Source organism: Anomalospiza imberbis, chromosome 8, assembly GCF_031753505.1.
Source record: "Anomalospiza imberbis isolate Cuckoo-Finch-1a 21T00152 chromosome 8, ASM3175350v1, whole genome shotgun sequence".
NCBI lineage: Eukaryota > Metazoa > Chordata > Aves > Passeriformes > Viduidae > Anomalospiza > Anomalospiza imberbis.
Genome location: NC_089688.1, coordinates 34688196 through 34710853, shown reverse-complemented (window position 1 = coordinate 34710853; position 22658 = coordinate 34688196). Strand labels below are relative to the sequence as shown.

The 22658-nt window shown below is 45.2% G+C and overlaps 1 protein-coding gene across 1 annotated transcript; it reads right to left on the bottom strand.

Moving 5' to 3' along the window:
• Positions 1–256: 256 nt before the first annotated feature.
• GLRX3 (glutaredoxin 3) lies at positions 257–20820 on the bottom strand. The gene is made up of 11 exons (XM_068198362.1): positions 20662–20820; positions 16638–16746; positions 14335–14409; positions 12808–13003; positions 6184–6356; positions 6037–6098; positions 4554–4611; positions 3828–3880; positions 2400–2439; positions 2227–2319; positions 257–494 (listed from the first exon to the last, which is right to left on the bottom strand). The coding sequence occupies exons 1-11, from the start codon at positions 20727–20729 to the stop codon at positions 444–446; spliced, it is 978 nt and encodes a 325-aa protein (XP_068054463.1). The 5' UTR covers positions 20730–20820; the 3' UTR covers positions 257–443.
• Between the last annotated feature and the right edge of the window lie 1838 nt (positions 20821–22658).

Here is a 22658-nt window from a genome sequence, read left to right as displayed (position 1 = left end):
GCAATTAGTGCGCCCACTTTGCTGAGGACAGAGCTGCGGCTCATTAATAACTCCCTAAATCTGCGCTGGGTGAAGGCTCCCAAAGTGTTTTCCTTGTTCATTAGACATGGAAACAATTAACGGGGGCAGGAAGAGATGGTGCTCCATTAATATTCCCCTAATGAGAGCTGAGCCCAAAAAAACCCAGGTTCCAATTTCACCTTAAATAATTCTGGGATGGACAGGGGTGCAAATGATGAAACCCCAACACCACAAATCCTGGAGCAGTGGATTTTAATTGACCTTGCTGTGTCCCCAGTGAAACCCCTTTTCATACAGAGAATATTTGTATTTATTTCCTGTCTGCTTCCCGTCCCGATGCTCCTCAGGGCTGAAGGTGTCTGTTCCTCCAGGAGAATCTCGAGCTGTTCCAGGGATTTCTCCTCCCACTGATGTCCTCCCCACTAATTCTCCCCCTTCAGCACAGGCAGCAGCTCCCCGCTTTCCTTCAGCTCCTGAAAGACAGAAGGGCGGCAGTGATGGATTTGTTGGGATTATCCAAGGGGATTCCAGCAGGGAACGCTCCCTGCAGCAGGGCCTGCGCTGGTGCCTCACTACAGCTCCCACCTGGCCAGCTCTCAGGGTTCTAAAGGATTTAAATGCTGGCTTGGTGAATTTAGTAAAAAAGACAAATACTGGCGTGGAAAATCACACCTTGAAAGCTCTGGCTGGGGTCCCTGGATCTCCTCCCAGGTGCAATTCCAGACATTCCAGGCACCCACAGAACTTTCCAGCACCCCAAAGGTGCCACCCATGGCTGGGTTTTGTTCCTCCCACCCACAAACCCCAGCAAGAAAATAAAATATCCTCGGGACTCTGAGCAGGAGGTGGGAGGTGCCTGCCCTGCTCATCCTGGGGACTGAAATTCACACTTCAGGGCTGGTAAGGAACGCCAGGAAACACTTGGGAACAACGTGCAATGGTCTTCTTTTCCCACACCTTGGAATAAACAACTCTATTTTAATAATTCCATACTATGCTGCATGAAGAAATGAAATTTAAACCACTGACAACATCCACCCACCCGTACAAGTCATGAACTCAAGCAGCCCAAGGATGCAAAAGAGAAATTGCATTGAAATAGCAGAAAAAAGGATTCTACAGCATCTCACAATGCCCAAGACTCCTCTTCCTCAGCACTGAAAAAGCCCCCACACTTCTTAAATTATCCAGATTAATTTTATTTATTTAATCCCCACACTTGCTAAACAAATAAAATTCATCTATAAATTAAATGAATCTATATAATATGAGCAAAATTAATCTATATAATCAAAGCAATCCCTACACTTGCTCAATAAACAGAATTAACCTATATACTTTAGGTAAAATTAATCTATATAAATAGAATTAATCTATATATAATTTAAGTAAAGTTAATCTACATAAATAAAATTAATCTACAGAACTTAGGTAAAAATAATATCTACAATTAAAATTATTATTTATATAATAATTTTCTATAATTTCAATTAAAAATTTATATAATAATTGAAGCAATCCCTACACTTGTTAAATAAATAAAAAGTTACATACTTTAAGTAAAATTAATCTCTATAATTGAAGTAGTTTATATAAATAAAATAAAGCTACACAATTGAAGTAAAATTAATCTTTGTAAAAAAATTAATCCATGTACTTAAAGTACCATTAATCTATATAAATAAAATTAATCTACGTAATTGAAGTAAAATTAATCTTTGTAAATAAAATTAATCTATGTAATTGAGGCAATCCTCACACTTCTTAAACAAATCCAACAAATCTCTGTAATTGAAGTGGTCCCAGTATTTTTAGAATTAAATGGGATTTATTGATCGAGCATTCCCAGGAGTCCCAGAGCCTGAGGAATTGGCTCTCAACCATCCAGGCAGGAATGGGCTCAGGAGGATTTGGGAACTCTGGGGCTGCTCCAACAACTCCAAGAAAATTTCCTTTTTCCCAGGAATGTTTTCTGGGAAAAAAATCCAGCATCAGGAGCAAAATTAAGGATGAGAAAAGTGCAAAAAAAAAGGGTAAAAATGAGTTTTTTCCAGTCACTCAATGGAGAATTAAAGCCCCTTCCCCTGGAAAAGCCTGCTGGGGTGGCTGCAGGAATTCTGTGGGGGCCAGGCAGGAAAACTCCAATCAACGGAGTTTTGCAATGCAATAACTGGAGTTTGGATGGCAAAGAAATCCAGCTCCTACCTTGACGATGTCCAGCCCCCCCACCAGCTCCCCCTTCACGTACAGCTGGGGGTACGTGGGCCAGTTGGAAAAGGACTTCAGCCCCTGGCGCACCTGGAAGACCAAGGGGAATGTAATTCTTTGGGAATTCTGCCTCTGGAAACGGCAGCAGGGCAATGGGGAGGTGCTGTTACCTCCTCGTCCTCCAGGATGTCAAAGGTCTCGTAATCCACGCTGGGGAGAGGGAGAAAATGGGATATTCACGTTATGCACACTGCAGGGGGGAAGAAATGCTCAAAAGACAACAAAAACCCGCAACGCTGGTAAAGAAAGGCCTCAAAACTCTCACAGAAAGCACAAACCCCCCCCCCGGAAATTTCTAAAATCTCAAGATTTTTTAAAAGTCCATAAAATGCTGGAAAAAACCCGCAAAGTTCTCAAAAAGTCCTCAAATTTCTCAAAAGAACCCTCAAAGTTCTAAAACGTCAAGATTTTTAAAAAGCCAATAAATTGCTGGAAAAAAGCCTCAAAATTATCAAAAAAAGCCTCAGTGTTCTCAAAAACCCATCAAAATTCTGAAAAAAAACCCTCAAAATTCTAGAACCTCAAGATTTTTAAAAAGCCAATAAATTGCTGGAAAAAAGCCTCAAAATTATCAAAAAAAGCCTCAATGTTCTCAAAAACCCATCAAAATTCTAAGAAAAAACCCTCAAAATTCTAGAACCTCAAGATTTTTAAAAAGCCAATAAATTGCTGGAAAAAAGCCTCAGAATTATCAAAAAAGCCTCAATGTTCTCAAAAACCCATCAAAATTCTAAGAAAAAACCTCTCAAAATTCTAGAACCTCAAGATTTTTAAAAAGCCAATAAATTGCTGGAAAAAAGCCTCAGAATTGTCAAAAAAGCCTCAATGTTCTCAAAAACCCATCAAATTTCTAAGAAAAAACCCCTCAAAGTTCTAAAAACTCAAGATTTTTAAAAGCTCATTAAATGGTGGAAAAACCCTGCAAAGTTCTAAAAAAAATCCTCAAAATGATAAAAAAACCTTTCAATGTTCTCAAAACCCCCTCAAAATTCTAAAAAACCCCCTCAAAGTTCTAAAACCTCAAGATTTTTTTAAAAAACCCTCAAAAGTCTCAAAACCTCAAGGTTTTTAAAGAACCCTAAAATTTTTCAAAACCTCTCAAAATTCTCACAAAAAAACCTCAAAATTCCTCAAAAAAAACCCTGAAAATTCTCACAGAGAACACCCAAAATCTTTAAAAAACACTCAAAATTCTTCAAAAAAATCCTCAAAATTCTCACCAAAAAGCCTCAAAAATTTTCAAAGAGCCCTCAAAAATTCCTCTAAATTCTAACAGAACCCGACAAAATTCTCAAGACCCCCTCAAAATTCTCAAAAAAACCCCTTAAAATCTTGAAAGAACCCTCAAAATTCTCAAAAAACTCCTCAATGACCTCAAAACAAAGCATTAAAATTCCCAGGAAACCCTTCAACTGCTTGAAATCCTCTTTAAAAATAAAATCCAATATTTGGGGAATAACTGCACTCATATTTTCTAATCCATTTTCCATTAAATGCAGTTTTTAACCCAGAACTGCCCTCCCAAACCCGTTACCTACCCGGTGTTATTCATGATTTCTATGATTTGCTTGCTGAAGCCACATTTTGCCATCTAAAAGATAAAATACAGATATTAAATGCCTCTGCCTTTTTAATCCAAGGAATTCCAGCTGCTCTACAGCAATTCCCAATTTTTTGCAGGATGAGCCACTCCTTAATCCCTTTTCCATCCTTTATCTCCTGATTTTTATGGATTTATGGAATAAATCTGCTTCATTTTGAGGCATCACTGCCCTGGATTCACCATAATAAACTATAATAAACAAGAACTTGTTATGTTTATTATCATTATATTTAATTTAATTATCCAATAATTTAACTATAATTAAATTAATTACAATTTGAATTATAATTCATTAATGATTCATATCCACTGCAAACTCTTCACAGGAAGACAAAAACCACGCAGCAACTGTTAGATATTAATAGGTTTTATAGGTATTATATAATATATATATATTATATCTATTATTTAAGATATCTAAGATATTAGATATATCTATTATAACATCTAAGCATTAGATATTTCTATTAATATCTATATTAATAGATATTAATAGAAACATCCAATGCTTCGATAATATTCAGCAATAATAAAAACCAGAGCTGTTCCATGGTTTATAGAAGCACCAAATAAAAATATAAATGACTTTTGCAGCGGCACTGACTTGAATTAAGGAAGAACAAGCTAAAAATTCAGTATTTTCTGGAACACCCCACGTTACCTGCTTGTTTCCCTTCATAAAGAGCATCACAGGAGCTTTGTTTATCAAGGATTTAAGCCTAGAAAAAGACATGAAATCCCTTGGTTATCAGCCCAAACTGAATGCAGACGGGGAAGGGGAAAATCAAACAGATAAATCTCCCCAATTCCACCCTGGGCTGGGAGCGCCAGTCCCAGCAGGAATCCCTCTCCCACGCAGCAGGCGGGTGGGAAATGTCACCCAAAGGTGCTGCTGCTCCTTAAAACACAGCTCGTGGGCAATTTTAGCCTAAAATAAAACTGGGGAAGGCTCTTTACAACCCCTTTGGGAGGCAGAGGACATTTCCCATTCCCTTCTTTCCCTCTGAAGTTTGTGCCAAGCAAAAAGATTCTGTGTAAATGGAGTTACTGCTTGTGCAGTTTGCAGACTTTCATCAAGAACTGGCCAAAAAATGCTCGATTTCTTAACAAACTCCTTAAAAAGCACAGGAAGGGGCTAAAAGGTTTTAAAATGTAAGTTTTTAAAGGTCACCAACAAAAAGGTTTTGAAGATGCGCCCATCTCATCTTAATCTCCAATTTAATCTCTGCTAAAAGCATTAATTGGGGTTTGTGGGCTCAGTGAAATAATTTCAAAGTGAAGTAACCCAGGCCTTGGGACAAATTTGGAAGGAATGAATAAATCCCTAGAATTGAGAATGGTGGGATTATTATTTATCACCACTTTTAAATGGGATTAATGAAATTATTTCTGCACTGCACTGAGCAGAGAGAAGAACCGGGCAGAGATTCCCTCCAGTGACACCAGAAATGGGAAATCTGTGGCAAATAAAGCTGAAAAAATCTTTAAAAGATTATGTTCCCAGTTATTTTTAAAGAATAAATTGTTTAAGAGGGGCAAGAATGAATCTATCTCTATATAGCCACCTATAGATGCAGATATATAAATATGTAAGTAGATATATAAATATATAAGTAGATATATATAGATATATAAATCTACAAGTAGATATATAGATATATAAATATATCTCTATATAGATCTACTTGTATATTTATATAAATGCATATATAAATATATAGATATATAAATAAAAATATAGAAATACATATGTATTTATAAATATAAATTATATTATATAAATATAAATTATATTTATACATATAGATATATAAATATAGAAACGACATACTTATAAATATATAGATACATGGAGATATATAGATAGGTATAGATATATAAATGCATAAATATATAGAGAGATATATAAATATAGAAACAGATACATTCTTACAACAAGCAGAAATTAACCACAAATATAAGTGAAGAGTCTTGGACTTAGGTGCACAAACCCCAACAGGCATTGAAAAGCTGCAGGAATTCTGTAAATAAATAAATTCTTGAGGCACTTCTGATAAAGCAGGAATTTAAAAGCAGAATAAAGCAGAGGGTTTCCCCTACATGAACACAAAAAAACCACTCCAAATTGGTTATAATTCCCCCACCTGTCCTCCAGCGTCTGGCCCTTTGGGCAGATCGTGTCCAGCTCTCCTGACGCCTCCAGCTCCTGGGGAAAAAGCAAGCAATGAGGCGGGAACAGCAAGGAACAGACATTTGTGGCAGGCAAGAGGCGAGCAAGGCAAGGGCGGCACCTTGACGACGTCCAGGCCCCCGACGAGCTGCCCAGCCACGTAGAGCTGCGGGTAGGTGGGCCAGCTGGAGAAGTCCTTGAGGCCCTGGCGCACCTCCTCGTCCGAGAAGACGTCGAAGGTGCTGAAGGGCACGCCGTGCTGCTGCAGGATCTGCACCATCTGCCGGCTGAAGCCTGCGGGGACACGGCACTCAGCACCTCCGAGCGGCACCCGCAGCACAGGTGAGAGACGGGCCGGTGAGAGCGCGCCACTGAGCGCACACCGCGGCACGGAACGATACCGGCACACTCGTGCTGCAGGGCCGTCAACGTACAGCTCTGGCATTTACTACTGAAAACTGATATGATAAAATAAAATATATCGTAACACGGCACAGAACGATACCGGCACACTCGTGCTGCAGGGCCGTCAACGTACAGCTCTGGTATTTACTACTGAAAACTTATATAATAAAATAAAATAATCATAACACGGCAGAGAACGATACCGGCACACTCTTGCTGCAGTGCCGTCAACATACAGCTCTGGTATTTACTACTGAAAATTGATATGATAAAATAAAATATATCATAACATGGCACAGAACGATACCGGCACACTCGTGCTGCAGGGCCGTCAACGTACAGCTCTGGCATTTACTACTGAAAACTGATATGATAAAATAAAATATATCATAACACGGCACAAAACGATACCGGCACACTCGTGCTGCAGGGCCGTCAACGTACAGCTCTGGTATTTACTACTGAAAACTTATATAATAAAATAAAATAATCATAACACGGCACAGAACGATACCGGCACACTCTTGCTGCAGTGCCGTCAACATACAGCTCTGGTATTTACTACTGAAAATTGATATGATAAAATAAAATATATCATAACACGGCACAGAACGATACCGGCACACTCGTGCTGCAGGGCCGTCAACGTACAGCTCTGGTATTTACTACTGAAAATTGATATGATAAAATAAAATAATCATAACACGGCACAGAACGATACCGGCACACTCGTGCTGCAGGGCCGTCAATGTACAGCTCTGGTATTTACTACTGAAAATTGATATGATAAAATAAAATATATCATAACACGGCACAGAACGATACCGGCACACTCGTGCTGCAGGGCCGTCAACGTACAGCTCTGGTATTTACTACTGAAAACTTATATAATAAAATAAAATATATCATAACATGGCACAGAACGATACCGGCACACTCGTGCTGCAGGGCCGTCAACGTACAGCTCTGGTATTTACTACTGAAAATTGATATGATAAAATAATCAAACACGGCACAGAACGATACCGGCACACTCGTGCTGCAGGGCCGTCAACGTACAGCTCTGGTATTTACTACTGAAAACTTATATAATAAAATAAAATAATCATAACACGGCACAGAACGATACTGGACACACTCTACAATACGTACTGGGCATACTCGTGTTGTATTGCTGTCCATGTTGTACATTTCTTGTATACATTAATATAATATAATATAATATAATATAAATAATATATATTATATAATATACAAAATATATAGTATATATTATATTACATATTATATACTATATAATATATATATTATATTACTGTAAATATTATATATTATCTGCATTTGTTATATTTATATATTTATATAAATATAACAAATATATTAATATATATTTTTGTACATCAATATATTAATATAATAAATAATATATATGTATTTATAAAAATATAGAAATATATATTATATAAATAATATATAAATACATAAATGTATAAAATGTAATAAATATATTTATATTGTTATATATTTATATAGTTATTGTATATTTATTACATATTTATATTACATATATTACTATAATATATTACATATATTATTGTAAATATATTATGTATTGTTATATGTAATTATATTACATTATTACATTATAATGGTACTATAATTATATTGTATTATATTACATTATATTGCATTATATTACATTATATTAGTTATATTTGTTATGTTATATTATGCTCTATTATGCTATATTACTATAAACATATTCATAATGTATACTATATTAGTAATTTAATAATACTATATATATTAATGTGTTAAATATTAAATATATTAATATTACATCTAATATAGAAAATATATTAAAATATGTATCTTTTTCTCCACAGCAAGCTCAAAGCACCCCGGGTTGTTATTCTTTGCTTTATCAACAATATAAAAGCTGTAAAAACAATATAAAATGCTATTCCTGGCATTTATTTGCCAGGTATTCAATGGGTTTTTTTACATTTTTACATGTAATAAACCATTCAATACCTGGCAAATAAATGGCAAATTCCATTTAAAACTATTTCTGTTTAGCCATTTATTACTGCTGATTTATTTATTACTGTTGTCACAAGTTTAGCTTAAAAGCTTGACTTTCTAAGTATTTCCTACTTATATTTTCTATTATTTTCCTTTATGAGCACCCTTCCCAACTTCACCTAAAAGGCAAATTCCTTTTAATTTTTTAATTTTTTATGTTTTCCTGAGTGTTTAATGTTATTTTATTATCCCTTTGATACCTTCATGCCATGTTTTGTTTTCATTTCTGACAGATTTTCGTATCAACACTCTCAGCAGGACACAAAACACTGAATATTCTGATTTTACAAGATTTTTGTGTGTTTTTAAGTGGCCAGCCTGAGGAGAAAAGTTTCCCTGTTTTGTTTCCCTGTTTTCCTCTGCCCTTTTCATGGGGTACCAGGAGCAACTCTACGAACTGAAAGCCTGGAGATGTATCTGAATATTTAACTTTATTTTAACTTTAGACATCCCCAAATGAACTGAGAAATCTCAGGAGCTCATCAGAGCAGGGGCTCTACTGCAAAATAAGAATTTCCATTCCTAAAATTATGACTTAAAAAATCCCTATAATGATTCCTTCCACCCAGCTGCCACCATGTTGTTACATGACACAAATGCAGAATTATTTATACACGAAGAGATGGAATTCATCCGCTTTTCACGGGAAGATGTAGATTATTATCAGTCAAAAGCACCTAACTGAGCCCAGATTCAGCCACCCCTCTCAGCTCCTTTATGTGCCAGGCTCTGCTCCTGACCCAAAAGCACCTGAAGTTAACAGGAATACTCTTACTTATTCCGTGGATTCAGCTCCTGGATTCCAGCAACTACACACAGCTGCATTTTCATGGTGTTGAAAACTTTGTCTTTTAGCATTTGTTCATGAGCTTTTCATAGGGACTGACACCTTGAGTCAGTCTGGGGCTGGGCACTGAACGGGGAGCACTGCGAGTGAAGAGAACGAGCTTAAGAAAAGGCATTTGCACCGTGGCAGAAAGGCAGGGAACCACGGCAGGGAACCACGGCACGGTTTGGCTTGGGAAGGATCTCCAAATGCAAACAGCTGCAGCAGGGCAGGGCCAGCTGCCAGCAGCCCATCCTGCTGTGAATGCAGGTGAACCTGCTGGGGAGTGACTCCAGCTCAGAGGCTGAATGATTTCTGTATTAGAACTGTGCTATAATACATTAATATACTGTTTAAAGGAGATACTAAAACTACAAACCTACTCGTTCTAACTCCCATATCCAACTCCTCACAACTCGTGCCCCTCTCTGAGAGTGCAGCCACAGGTGGGTTGGATTGGCCATCAGCTCCAACAATCCTCACCAGAATCCAACCAAGCAACCACCCCAGGTGAACAATTCTCCAAACACATTCCACATGGGAAAAACAAGGAGCAGAAATAGAAATTGTTTTCTCTTTCTTCCCTCTGTGCTGCTCTATGAAAACTCCTGAGAGAGAGGAAGGTGCCTGCCCCACCATCCCTGCCAGCAGTGCCCAAGGCAGGGTACCATCACCCACCCACCTTCCCCACACGGCCCAAATCCACCAGCTCATCCCCAAAATTCAGCTACTGCAACACCAGCTCTGCAGCTGCCTTTTGGGGCTACCTAAAACCACATAGAATTAAGGGAATAAAAAGCATTTATTTATTGTATGCATTTATTTGTATGTATTTATTATTTGTAGTTATAATTATATTTGTACTTATATTTTATGTATTTATATATAATATACATTATATATTTATTATATATAAAATTATATTATATATTTCTATATATATATCATTAATATTTATATTGTATTTATATTTTGTTTGTATTTTATATTATTTATTTATATTTTGTATTTGTATTTATACATTGTATGTATTTACTACTGTATGCATTTATTTGTATGCATTTATTTATGTATGTATTTATTGCAGGGCTCTCAGGTGCATTTAGGGCAGACAAAGCCCCCCAGGGGCTACACCCAAAATGGACAATGGGTCACAGGTTCTCATATTTTTATAAGTTTGGAATACTGGCATACTGGGGCCGATCTGCAGTTACAGCTTCAGCTAATGAAGTCGTTTACCTCGGGTTTTCTCCCCCAGAATGACTTTTGTTTGCATCTCGGGGCTGGAGGCAGTGAGGTGTCCGTGGTTCCCAGGCTGGAGAGGAGCTGCTGTGTCTGCCCAAACTGGGACCAGCAGCTGAGCCCGCGTGTGCAGTCTGGAGTCGCACACTCAACAACTGCAGGACTGCAAAAATATGAATATTACATGTGCTCTTCTGGGCACAGCTCCCCAACAGGACTCTGAGGGCTCTGGGATGGGAGCACACTCACTTCAAGCAAATCGCTGAGGAGGCAGCAGGTGCTTGCCAGTTCAAAGGCTGGATATTCTGCAATACAAACCTCCACCAAGAACTGCCAAAACCAAATCTATTCCTCTTGAATTTACAGTAATTTCTATGATTTTTTTATAATTTAAAGTAATATTTATATTTTTATAACATAAAGTAATATTTATAAATTTATTTTTATTTTGTTTTATTTTTTTTAAATAAAATATTCTATTAAATTTTATTTAAGTTAAAAATTTTTAATTTTTTAAAGTTTATGAAGTATTTTAAAGATAAGTTTGGCTTAAATATTTCATTTTTTTAGTTAAATTAATAATAAAATATAAAAAATATTTTAAAATATTTTATAGTATTAGTTAATTGTTTATTAGTAAATTAACTAAGTAAGTTAAAAATAGTTTTTTTAGATTTAAAAAAATATTAGGAGCTCCTCTTGAGAAGCTAAACAAATGCTAACAACTCATGAACAAATGCTAAAAGCTCCTCTTGAGGAGCTCCTCCCTCTAATATTTGGGTATAATATATAAATAATATATAAATTCACAGAATTCCAGAATCCCTGGGTTGGAAGAGACCTCCAAGATTGAGTCCAAGCCAGCCCCAGCACCTCAACTCAACCCTGGCACCCAGTGCCACATCCAGGCTTTGTTAAACACACCCAGGGATGGTGACTGCACCACCTCCCCGGGCAGAGAATTCCAGAACTTGATCACCTTTCTGTGAAAAACTTCTTCCTGATATCCAACCTATATTTCCCTTGGTGCAGCTTGAGACTGTGTCCTCTGGTTCTGTTAGTGCTGCCTGCCTACATTATATATAAATATAAAATATATATTTTATATAAAATTTGTTATTAGTAATAATTACATACATTTTACATACATAAATATATACATATTTAAAATTTAAAATGTATACAAATTTAAAATCTATACATATTTAAAATATGTATGCATATATAAATATAATTATAAAAATATATTTTATATAAAATTTGTTATTAGTAATAATTATATATATTTATACATACATAAATATATATTTAACATTTAAAATGTATACAAATTTAAAATTTCAAATCTATACATATTTAAAATATGTATGCATATATAAAATTATAATTATAAAAATATTTATGTAAAATTTGTTATTTGTAATAATTGTATATATTTATACATACATAAATATACACGAATTTAAAATTTCAAATATATGCAAATTTAAAATATATACACATTTAAAATATGTATACATATATAAAATTTGGGTCCAAAATCAATCGGTAAAATTCACCCAAGAGACGGCAGACGGTGAATATGAAACACTAGGATCCTGAGGCATCACTGTGACACCAACGCCTCCACGACCCCCCTGGTGGGCACGGCACCGTGGGGCACATCCCCCAGAAGTGCCGGGCTGGAGAGGGATCCCAGGCAAGGCTTGCTGCTACTGGACACGAAATGAGTACCCAGGAGCTCGGCAGGTCCAAAGGAGAAAAAGAGAGGGTTTTAGTCCAGATTTTGTAGTATATAGAATTCTGAAAGTGGCAGTGGGTTGGAGGATGGGATCGCCACCTCTCCAACCACACTGGTCAAACCAACAGCCCATCAATTCTCTCCTCCCACAAAGAATGCAAAACAATCACTATTTCTGGTCAACCACACTGGTCAAACCAACAGCCCATCAATTCTCTCCTCCCACAAAGAATGCAAAACAATCACTATTTCTGGTCAACCACACTGGTCAAACCAACAGCCCATCAATTCTCTCCTCCCACAAGGAAGAACTCAAACAATCGTTATTTACGTGAACATGTGTGAGGACTCCAGTAGAAATATGTCAACATCGGAAGGCACAGGAAGAAAAGAACCGTAAAACTTTTGAAAGAACACTTTTAAAAACCAGGGCAGCAAAGGCTCACCGCAGCGGGGCTCCTTGGGAGAGCCCTTCATGAAGAGCATGCAGGGGGCAGCGTTGATGAGCCTCCTGAGGCGGGCGTGCAGCTGCTCCTGCGCGGGGGCAGCGGGCACGGGCGCGGCGCCGGCCGCGTGCCGCTGCACCTTCTGCGTCAGCTCGGGCGCGTGCGCTCCGTCCAGCCTGTCCACCTTCTGCGAGTTCTGCGGGGACACGAACGCAGCCGTCAGCCCAGGCTGGGCCAAAGGCACAGCAAGGCCAGCAGCCGGGCCTGGCTGTGCTCCTGGCGGCCGTGATGGCGCCTCAGGGATTGCGGCTGTTCTGCTTTGTCGCGCTACGACACGAAGTAACTTACGCACACCTGAAGCTACGAAAGAGGAAGTGTAATTTCTGACCTCGCAATATGCAGAATTCTAAAAGCGACAGCAGATTGGAGGATCAAATTGTTACTTCTCTAACCACAAACTAACCACTTCTCTAACCACTAAGAGAGGTTACTTCTCTAGCCACTAACTGGTCAAACCAACAGTCCATCAAGTCTCTCTTCTCACAAAGAAGAATGCAAAACAATCCTTATCTACATGAACATGCGTGAGAACTCCAGTAGAAATATGGAGACATCAGAAGGCACAGAAAACTTTTAACAGAACTTTAGACCTTTTAAAAGAACGGGGCGACATCGGTTCTCAGATCCTGTGCCGCACGAGTGCCTAACGCTGAACTCCGTACAAAGTGTTAGTTACTGTCTTCGCATTTTGGTCAGACTAAACAATTCCTCCAGGCCTGAAACTCAAGGACGCCCTACAGCCTCAGGCCCTATGAAGTATAAACAAAATTGAATTGGGGGGGAGCAAATTGGGGGTAAATTACTTCATCACCCAAAGCTGTAATTGGAGGAATAACCCCTGATGTGCAAACAGACCAAACTTACATCTGCCTGAAAAACTCGTGACCATCATCCGCCTTGGGTGTAGCCTCTGAGGCTTCTGACTGCCCAAGGTGTAGCTATGGAAGGCCTTCAATAAATACCCACTTTATCCTCCTAACCTTGTCTAGCCTCTGTCCTAGGCAGCCACTCCAAGGCATCAGTAACAGCAGCAAGTTTGCCTCTAGAAATAATTATTTCAGAAAATGTTATCAATTTTATCACAACAGGCAAATAGCAGCCAAACAGAATTGTTATTCCTGTTATTACCATACTTACTCGGGCATTTTCCCAACTACAAGACAAATGTTGCTGTAAATCTTTTGACCCAAGTACAACAAGTGAAATAAAAACTATGTATGAATGCTGAAGCACTTAAGGAGGCCCTGAACTATTCCATATAAAGTGCAAAAAAACATTTCTATCTCCATTTTTAGGTTCCACTGGATAGACTTCAATCAGTTACAGAGGTGTTTCCTCAATGAGAAAGCTCCTAAGGTTCTGGTAGAGTATTACAAAAGTATAAGTATTAAGAGTCCACATGGATTCTATTTTCTTTTAAATCCACTTTTCTTAAATTCATTTCCTCTTAAATCCATTTCCTCTTACCTTAAAGAACAAGAATGTTGGAACAGAACTAATTCCATATTTTTCAGACACTTCAGGCACAGCCTCAGCTTCCAGCTAAAAACCAAACCAAAAAAAAAAAACTGGATTATTTTCATAATCTTCTTTAAAGTTTCACTGTGAGTGTCAATCCTGGAATGTTCTCCCTGGCATTTTATACGTTTAAACAGGATCTGCTGCTGAAGTCTGTGAGACATTTGCATTTAAATGAGACTCCCTGGGCTGCCGTGGCACCCGCTGAACCTCCACGGTGTCAAAACAGGTTCAGAGGTTTTTATTTTGTTGCACATTTCAAAAGACGCCCGGAGGCTGCGAATAAAATTTTTGGTGCACTCCTGACCTAGTAAATTCTCAATGCTGTGCAGCTCCTGCTATATTGGAATCCATAAATCACTGCCCCCAGTTATGTCACCATCACAGAGGTGCCTTTGTGCCCCTTTGGGGGGCTCTACATCACCCCTGACATCTGAAGCCCCCTGCAAATTAGGAGGGAAAAAGGAGGTGTTCCTTCAGCTGAACTTCATTTTTAACTCCTGCAAGGCTGCCAAGTGCCCAGCCTGGATTACTGCTCCCACTTCCATCACGTAGGGATTTGCTATGGAAATTTAGCTTCACTGGCTCAGCTTTTGAGCTGCTCCAGCTACACAGGCTCTTAATGAACCCACTAATTAGGGAGGCAAAGCAGGAGCATCAAAACTGAGCTCCAGCCTCCTCCTGTAAATCACCACTCCAACAGAATCAACTGAGAAACGACAGCTAGAAAATGAAAGCTTACATTAGCTGAAATTGAACGGAAAGCTTATACAGGATCGAAAGAGAATAGATAGTTCAAATTATTGATTCTTTCTCCAGGGGCAAATGATGACTTCCACCTCTAATACTCATTTTCTTTCCCAGCAAAATGTCCTGCTTGGATATTTATGTTCCACAAAACACAGAACAGATTTCATTTCATATTTCAGGAACTTGCTCTTATTGGCACAGCTTCCCAAAATGTTGTTTGTGTTTTTGTTTTGGGATGTGAACACAGGTGTTTGCCAATTCAAAGGCAGGCTGGATATTCTGCAATACAAAAATCCCATCAAGAACTGCCAAAATCAAATATATTCATCTTGAGGAGCTCCTCCCTCCAAAACGTATCAGTAAAATTCACCCAAGAATTTTATTTTCTCTAAGCAAGAACACCAGTAATGTTAAAATTACTGGGAGAAGGGAAGTTGGTGAAAGGATGTGCCACTGTCTTGGCTTTACAGTCCTGGATGACTTTGGAATCTCCTTATTAAAAAATAAATTACAGCTGAATAATAAAGGTCATAAATAAACTTTATAGGAATAATAAAAAAGGCAACTGAGAGATTTCAGACTTTGTTGGGCTGAGTAAAAGCTACTAAACTCTAGATAAATTTAAGCATCTTGAATTTGCAATATGTTGAAAATTAGTCCCGTGAAGCTCTAAGTCATAAGATACCATTAATATAATTCTGTCCTGTTTTTCAAATACCAACTGAGAGGAATCATTAAAAAAACCCATACACACATCCTAAAGGCTGTAAAAATCACATTAAAATACTCACACACAGCTGGCTGCTCCACTGCTCCCTGCCCTCATCATCCCACAAGTGTCTCATTAACCAGAGAAATTTGGTTTAAAACAATCAGCACGTGGATGAAGTGAATTCCTTTTTCCTTGCCCTGGATCCCAGTGGGATGTGCAGAGAGTCCCAGAAAGCAGAGTGACAACGTGCAGGGGCTGAATTCACCCTCCTGAAGGGTCATTTTAGTGCCACAGGAACCCTCTGGAATCCTGAGATCCCTGAACCAGGAACACCTCCAAGGCTGGACACCCTGGGACAGTGGGAGGAGTCCCTGCCCATGGCAGGGGTAGCACTGGATGTGCCTTGAGGTCCTTTCCCACCCAAAGCATTCCAGGATTCCCTGTCTGAGCCATCCCTGAGGGCAGCAGCACCTCCGGGATAACACTGGATAGGCTTTGAGGTCCCTTCCCACCCAAAGCATTCCAGGATTCCCTGTCTGAGCCATCCCTGAGGGCAACAGCACCTCTGGGATAACACTGGATGGGCTTTGAGGTCCCTTCCCACCCAAAGCATTCCAGGATTCCTTGTCTGAGCCATCTCTGATGGCAGCAGCACCTCCGGGATAACAGATGGAGAGGGGCAATTGAAATGTGAGGCCATACAGGCACCCCAAGAGGAACCTCCCCTCTGTTTTGGAACACTTCCCTTCCCCAGGGCTGCCCCTGGCTCCAGGAGCTGCCGTGGCCTCACCTGCACGAAGCTGACCTGGCTGTGCTCCCGAGCCAGCGCTGCCATCACCTCGTTCATCTGCGCGCACTGCGGAGCCCATGGCGCCCAGAAGTGCACCACCACCAGGGACCTGGGGAGAAACAGCACTCCTGGGGACAGCTGCCAAAATCCACCAGCACCACTGAGCCCGGGAAAGGCCTCCAGGGTCACCATCCAGGGGCCACACACCCACCTTGTTCCCAGAGCCCCAAGGGCCACCTCCAGGAATTCCTTGGACACTCCAGGGATGGGCACTCCATAAAAACCCACCCCCACCACCTTCCTGTGATGCCTTGTGAACCTGCCCTGGAGCAGAGGCTGGGCAGAGTTACAGATAAAGCAGGGATTTACCAAAAGGAAATCCTCCATGGATCCACCTTGGGCAGCACCAGAGCCCAGCCAGGGCTGCACCCAAGATGAACCCAAATGGTCCCAAAATGCACGAGCGCTCCCGGGGGCTCTCACTGGGATCAGCTCTGCTCCATTGGCACACTGGAGTTCACTGTCCCATTCCAGCTTTAGCCCATGCAGTCCCATCCTGCTTGTTTTTCTCTCTCCAGCCCACGTTGTTTGTGCTCCTGGGCCTGAGATTTGGATCATTTGTCCTTGGTGCCCAGCTGTAAATCTGTAATTACTGAGCTACTTACTGCAGCTCTTCCCTCCCAAAGTTAAACATGTGCATGGAATACTGGAACAAAAGCACTGGGATTGTTCAGGACAGGCTGAACAGGGCTGGGAACACCCGGGCACAGTGCAAGGTGTCCCTGGATGGGCTTGCAGGTCCCAGACCAGGCTGGGGTTGTAGGAAAAGCAGAGCCCTGCCATTAATCACAGAGCACAAACCCAGATTAATGAGACCCTGGGCAGGAGAGGAATAATTCAGAGCCACTTCTGTGTCAATGAACACCCAAACGATGGTGTTCCCACTGAAGTGTCACTGCTGTTCCCACTGAAATTCCAGTGCTGTTCCCACTGAAGTGTCACTGCTGTTCCCACTGAAGTGTCACTGCTGTTCCCACTGAAGTGTCACTGCTGTCCCCACTGAAATTCCAGTGCTGTTCCCACTGAAATTCCAGTGCTGTTCCCACTGAAGTGTCACTGCTGTTCCCACTGAAATTCCAGTGCTGTTCCCACTGAAATTCCAGTGCTGTTCCCACTGAAGTGTCACTGCTGTTCCCACTGAAGTGTCACTGCTGTTCCCACTGAAGTGTCACTGCTGTTCCCACTGAAATTCCAGTGCTGTTCCCACTGAAGTGTCACTGCTGTTCCCACTGAAGTGTCACTGCTGTTCCCACTGAAATTCCAGTGCTGTTCCCACTGAAGTGTCACTGCTGTTCCCACTGAAGTGTCACTGCTGTTCCCACTGAAGTGTCACTGCTGTCCCCACTGAAATTCCAGTGCTGTTCCCACTGAAATTCCAGTGCTGTTCCCACTGAAGTGTCACTGCTGTTCCCACTGAAGTGTCACTGCTGTTCCCACTGAAGTGTCACTGCTGTTCCCACTGAAGTGTCACTGCTGTTCCCACTGAAATGTCACTGCTGTTCCCACTGAAGTGTCACTGCTGTTCCCACTGAAGTGTCACTGCTGTTCCCACTGAAATTCCAGTGCTGTTCCCACTGAAATGTCACTGCTGTTCCCACTAAAGTGTCACTGCTGTTCCCACTGAAATGTCACTGCTGTTCCCACTGAAATTCCAGTGCTGTTCCCACTGAAGTGTCACTGCTGTTCCCACTGAAGTGTCACTGCTGCTCCCACTGAAATTCCAGTGCTGTTCCCACTGAAATGTCACTGCTGTTCCCACTGAAGTGTCACTGCTGTTCCCACTGAAATTCCAGTGCTGTTCCCACTGAAATGTCACTGCTGTTCCCACTGAAGTGTCACTGCTGCTCCCACTGAAGTGTCACTGCTGCTCCCACTGAAATTCCAGTGCTGTTCCCACTGAAATGTCACTGCTGTTCCCACTGAAGTGTCACTGCTGTTCCCACTGAAATTCCAGTGCTGTTCCCACTGAAGTGTCACTGCTGTTCCCACTGAAGTGTCACTGCTGTTCCCACTGAAATGTCACTGCTGTTCCCACTGAAGTGTCACTGCTGTTCCCACTGAAGTGTCACTGCTGTTCCCACTGAAGTGTCACTGCTGCTCCCACTGAAGTGTCACTGCTGTTCCCACTGAAATTCCAGTGCTGTTCCCACTGAAATGTCACTGCTGTTCCCACTGAAGTGTCACTGCTGTTCCCACTGAAGTGTCACTGCTGTTCCCACTGAAGTGTCACTGCTGTTCCCACTGAAATGTCACTGCTGTTCCCACTGAAGTGTCACTGCTGTTCCCACTGAAGTGTCACTGCTGTTCCCACTGAAATGTCACTGCTGTTCCCACTGAAGTGTCACTGCTGTTCCCACTGAAGTGTCACTGCTGTTCCCACTGAAGTGTCCTGGTGGTTTTGGTGACACCTTCCACGGCTGGAGAACAATCCCAGCTCACAGGGCAGCTCTGGTTTATAGGATTTTCCAGCCTATTTGCCCCATTTGCCCCCAGATTCCCGGCGGCAGGAGCTGCTGCAGGGCAGCACCCCCGACTGCTGAGCCAGGGGAACGCGCGGCTGGGAAAGGCCGAGCCTAAGCCCGGCCTGAGCCCGAGCCAAAGCCAGGCCAGAACCAGCCCAAAGCCCGGCCTTTGCGCGGTTTGGGGCTCGGTTCTTCTCCATTTTGGGGTTTTTTCTCTTCCCCTCGCAGGTTTCACGGAGCGCAGCGGCAGCACCGGCCCCTCCCGAGCTGTGCCCTGCGGGGGGACCCGGGATGGGGACACCGGGATGGCACCGAGGGACGGGACCCAAAGGGGGGACACCGGGATGGGGACACCGGGATGGGGACACCGGGATGGGGACACCGGGATGGCACCGAGAGACGGGACCCAAAGAGGGGACACCGGGATGGGGACACTGGGATGGGGACACCGGGATGGCACCGAGGGACGGGACCCAAAGAGGGGACAACGGGATTGGGACACCGGGATGGGGACACCGGGATGGGGACACCGGGATGGCACCGAGGGACGGGACCCAAAGGGGGGACACCGGGATGGGGACACCGGGATGGCACCGAGAGACGGGACCCAAAGGGGGGACACCGGGATGGGGACACCGGGATGGGGACACCGGGATGGCACCGAGGGACGGGACCCAAAGGGGGGACACCGGGATGGGGACACCGGGATGGGGACACCGGGATGGCACCGAGAGATGGGCCCCAAAGAGGGGACACCGGGATGGGGACACCGGGATGGCACCGAGGGACGGGACCCAAAGGGGGGACACCGGGATGGGGACACCGGGATGGGGACACCGGGATGGGGACACCGGGATGGCACCGAGAGATGGGCCCCAAAGAGGGGACACCGGGATGGGGACACCGGGATGGGGACACCGGGATGGGGACACCGGGATGGCACCGAGGGACGGGACCCAAAGAGGGGACACCGGGATGGGGACACCGGGATGGCACCGAGAGACGGGACCCAAAGAGGGGACACCGGGATGGGGACACCGGGATGGGGACACCGGGATGGGGACACCGGGATGGGGACACCGGGATGGCACCGAGAGATGGGCCCCAAAGAGGGGACACCGGGATGGGGACACCGGGATGGGGACACCGGGATGGCACCGAGAGATGGGCCCCAAAGAGGGGACACCGGGATGGGGACACCGGGATGGGGACACCGGGATGGGGACACCGGGATGGCACCGAGGGACGGGACGCAAAGAGAGGACACCGGGATGGGGACACCGGGATGGCACCGAGGGACGGGACCCAAAGAGGGGACACCGGGATGGCACCGAGGGACGGGACCCAAAGAGGGGACACCGGGATGGCACCCACGGATGGCACCGAGGGACGGGAGCCGGAGATGGCAGCCACGGAGGAGACTGAGGGATGGCACGGCGGGACGGGAGCCCCGGTAAGGGACACAGGAAGGAGATCCCCCCACCCCCGCGATGTCGCCTCACCTGTCCGGGCACTGCAGCAGCTTCTGGAACTGCTCAGCGGAGCCCGCGGCCGCCACCGCGCCCGCCATGGCCGGGCCGAGGGAGGGACACGCGGTGTCACCGGGGGTCACGTGGCGGCGCCGCGTCACGTGCGTCCGCCCGGGTCACGCGCTTCCTCCCGCCTCACGTGACCTCCCCGTGTCACGTGCGCTCCCCGCCCCACGGGTCTTCCTCGTGTCCCCGTGTCCCATGTCCCGTGTCCCGTGTCCCCGTGTCCCCGTGTCCCGTGTCCCCGTGTCCCCGTGTCCCCGTTTCCCGTGTCCCCGTGTCCCCGTTTCCCGTGTCCCCGTGTCCCATGTCCCGTGTCCCGTGTCCCCGTGTCCCATGTCCCGTGTCCCGGTGTCCCGTGTCCCATGTCCCGTGTCCCGTGTCCCCGTGTCCCATGTCCCGTGTCCCCGTGTCCCATGTCCCGTGTCCCGTGTCCCCGTGCCCCGTGTCCCGTGTCCCCGTGTCCCATGTCCCGTGTCCCGGTGTCCCGTGTCCCGTGTCCCGTGTCCCCGTGTCCCGTGTCCCCATGCCCCGTGTCCCGTGTCCCCGTGTCCCCATGCCCCGTGTCCCCGTGTCCCATGTCCCGTGTCCCGTGTCCCGTGTCCCGTGTCCCGTGTCCCGTGTCCCCGTGTCCCGGTGTCCCCGTGTCCCCGTGTCCCCGTGTCCCGTGTCCCCGTGTCCCGTGTCCCCGTGTCCCGTGTCCCGTGTCCCGTGTCCCCGTGTCCCGTGTCCCCGTGTCCCGTGTCCCGTGTCCCCGTGTCCCGTGTCCCCGTGTCCCGTGTCCCGTGTCCCCGTGTCCCGTGTCCCCGTGCCCCGTGTCCCGTGTCCCGTGTCCCCGTGTCCCATGTCCCGTGTCCCGTGTCCCCGTGCCCCGTGTCCCGTGTCCCGTGTCCCCGTGTCCCCGTGTCCCCGTTTCCCGTGTCCCCGTGGCCCGTGTCCCCGTGTCCCGTGCCCCATGCCCCGTGTCCCGTGTCCCGTGTCCCCGTGTCCCGTGTCCCCGTGTCCCCGTGTCCCGTGCCCCATGCCCCGTGTCCCGTGTCCCGTGTCCCCGTGTCCCGTGTCCCCGTGTCCCGTGTCCCGTGTCCCGTGTCCCGTGTCCCCGTGTCCCCGTGTCCCGGTGTCCCGTGTCCCGGTGTCCCGTGTCCCCGTGTCCCCGTGTCCCCGTGTCCCGTGTCCCGTGACCCGTGTCCCGTGTCCCGTGTCCCGGTCCCCGTGTCCCCGTGTCCCCGTGTCCCGGTGTCCCCGTGTCCCGTGTCCCCTGTCCCCGTGTCCCGTGTCCCCGTGTCCCGGTGTCCCCGTGTCCCGTGTCCCCGTGTCCCCGTGTCCCGGTGTCCCCTGTCCCCGTGTCCCGGTGTCCCCGTGTCCCCGTGTCCCGTGTCCCCGTGTCCCGTGTCCCCGTGTCCCCGTGTCCCCGTGTCCCCTGTCCCCTGTCCCCGTGTCCCGTATCCCCGTGTCCCGTGTCCCCGTGTCCCGTGTCCCCGTGTCCCGTGTCCCGTATCCCCGTGTCCCGTGTCCCGTGTCCCCGTGTCCCCGTGTCCCGTGTCCCGTTTCCCGTGTCCCCTGTCCCCTGTCCCCGTGTCCCGTGTCCCCGTGTCCCGTGTCCCCGTGTCCCGGTGTCCCCGTGTCCCCGTGTCCCGTGTCCCGTGTCCCCGTGTCCCCGTGTCCCGTGTCCCGTGTCCCCGTGCCCCGTGTCCCGTGTCCCGTGTCCCGTGTCCCATGTCCCGTGCCCCGTGGCCCGTGCCGTTCCGAGGGCAGGGACGCGTCCCGGGGCCCGGGCTGCCCGCGGTCCCGGCCCGGAGCCGCCGCAGTGCGCGGTCGGTGAGATCCTCCCCCGGAGGCCGCGGCTGCGCTCAGCGGCCTGCGGCCCTGCGTGGCCGATCGCCTGCAAAAAACGCGAGCAACCAAGGATATGTCCCGGACCCAACCTGCCCCCACCTCAAACCTGTGCTGCCCTGACAGTCCCAAGGGAA

Bases quoted from the DNA above. Each gene is read 5' to 3' on its own strand.
- GLRX3 (XM_068198362.1), bottom strand. From the start codon at position 20,729: ATGGCGGGCGCGGTGGCGGCCGCGGGCTCCGCTGAGCAGTTCCAGAAG. The intron at 3,881-4,553 runs GTAACGTGGGGT...TTTATCTTTTAG, and splicing joins TTATGAAGGGAAACAAGCAG to ATGGCAAAATGTGGCTTCAG. The intron at 2,440-3,827 runs GTAGGTAACGGG...CCCTCTCCCCAG, and splicing joins GAAATCATGAATAACACCGG to CGTGGATTACGAGACCTTTG.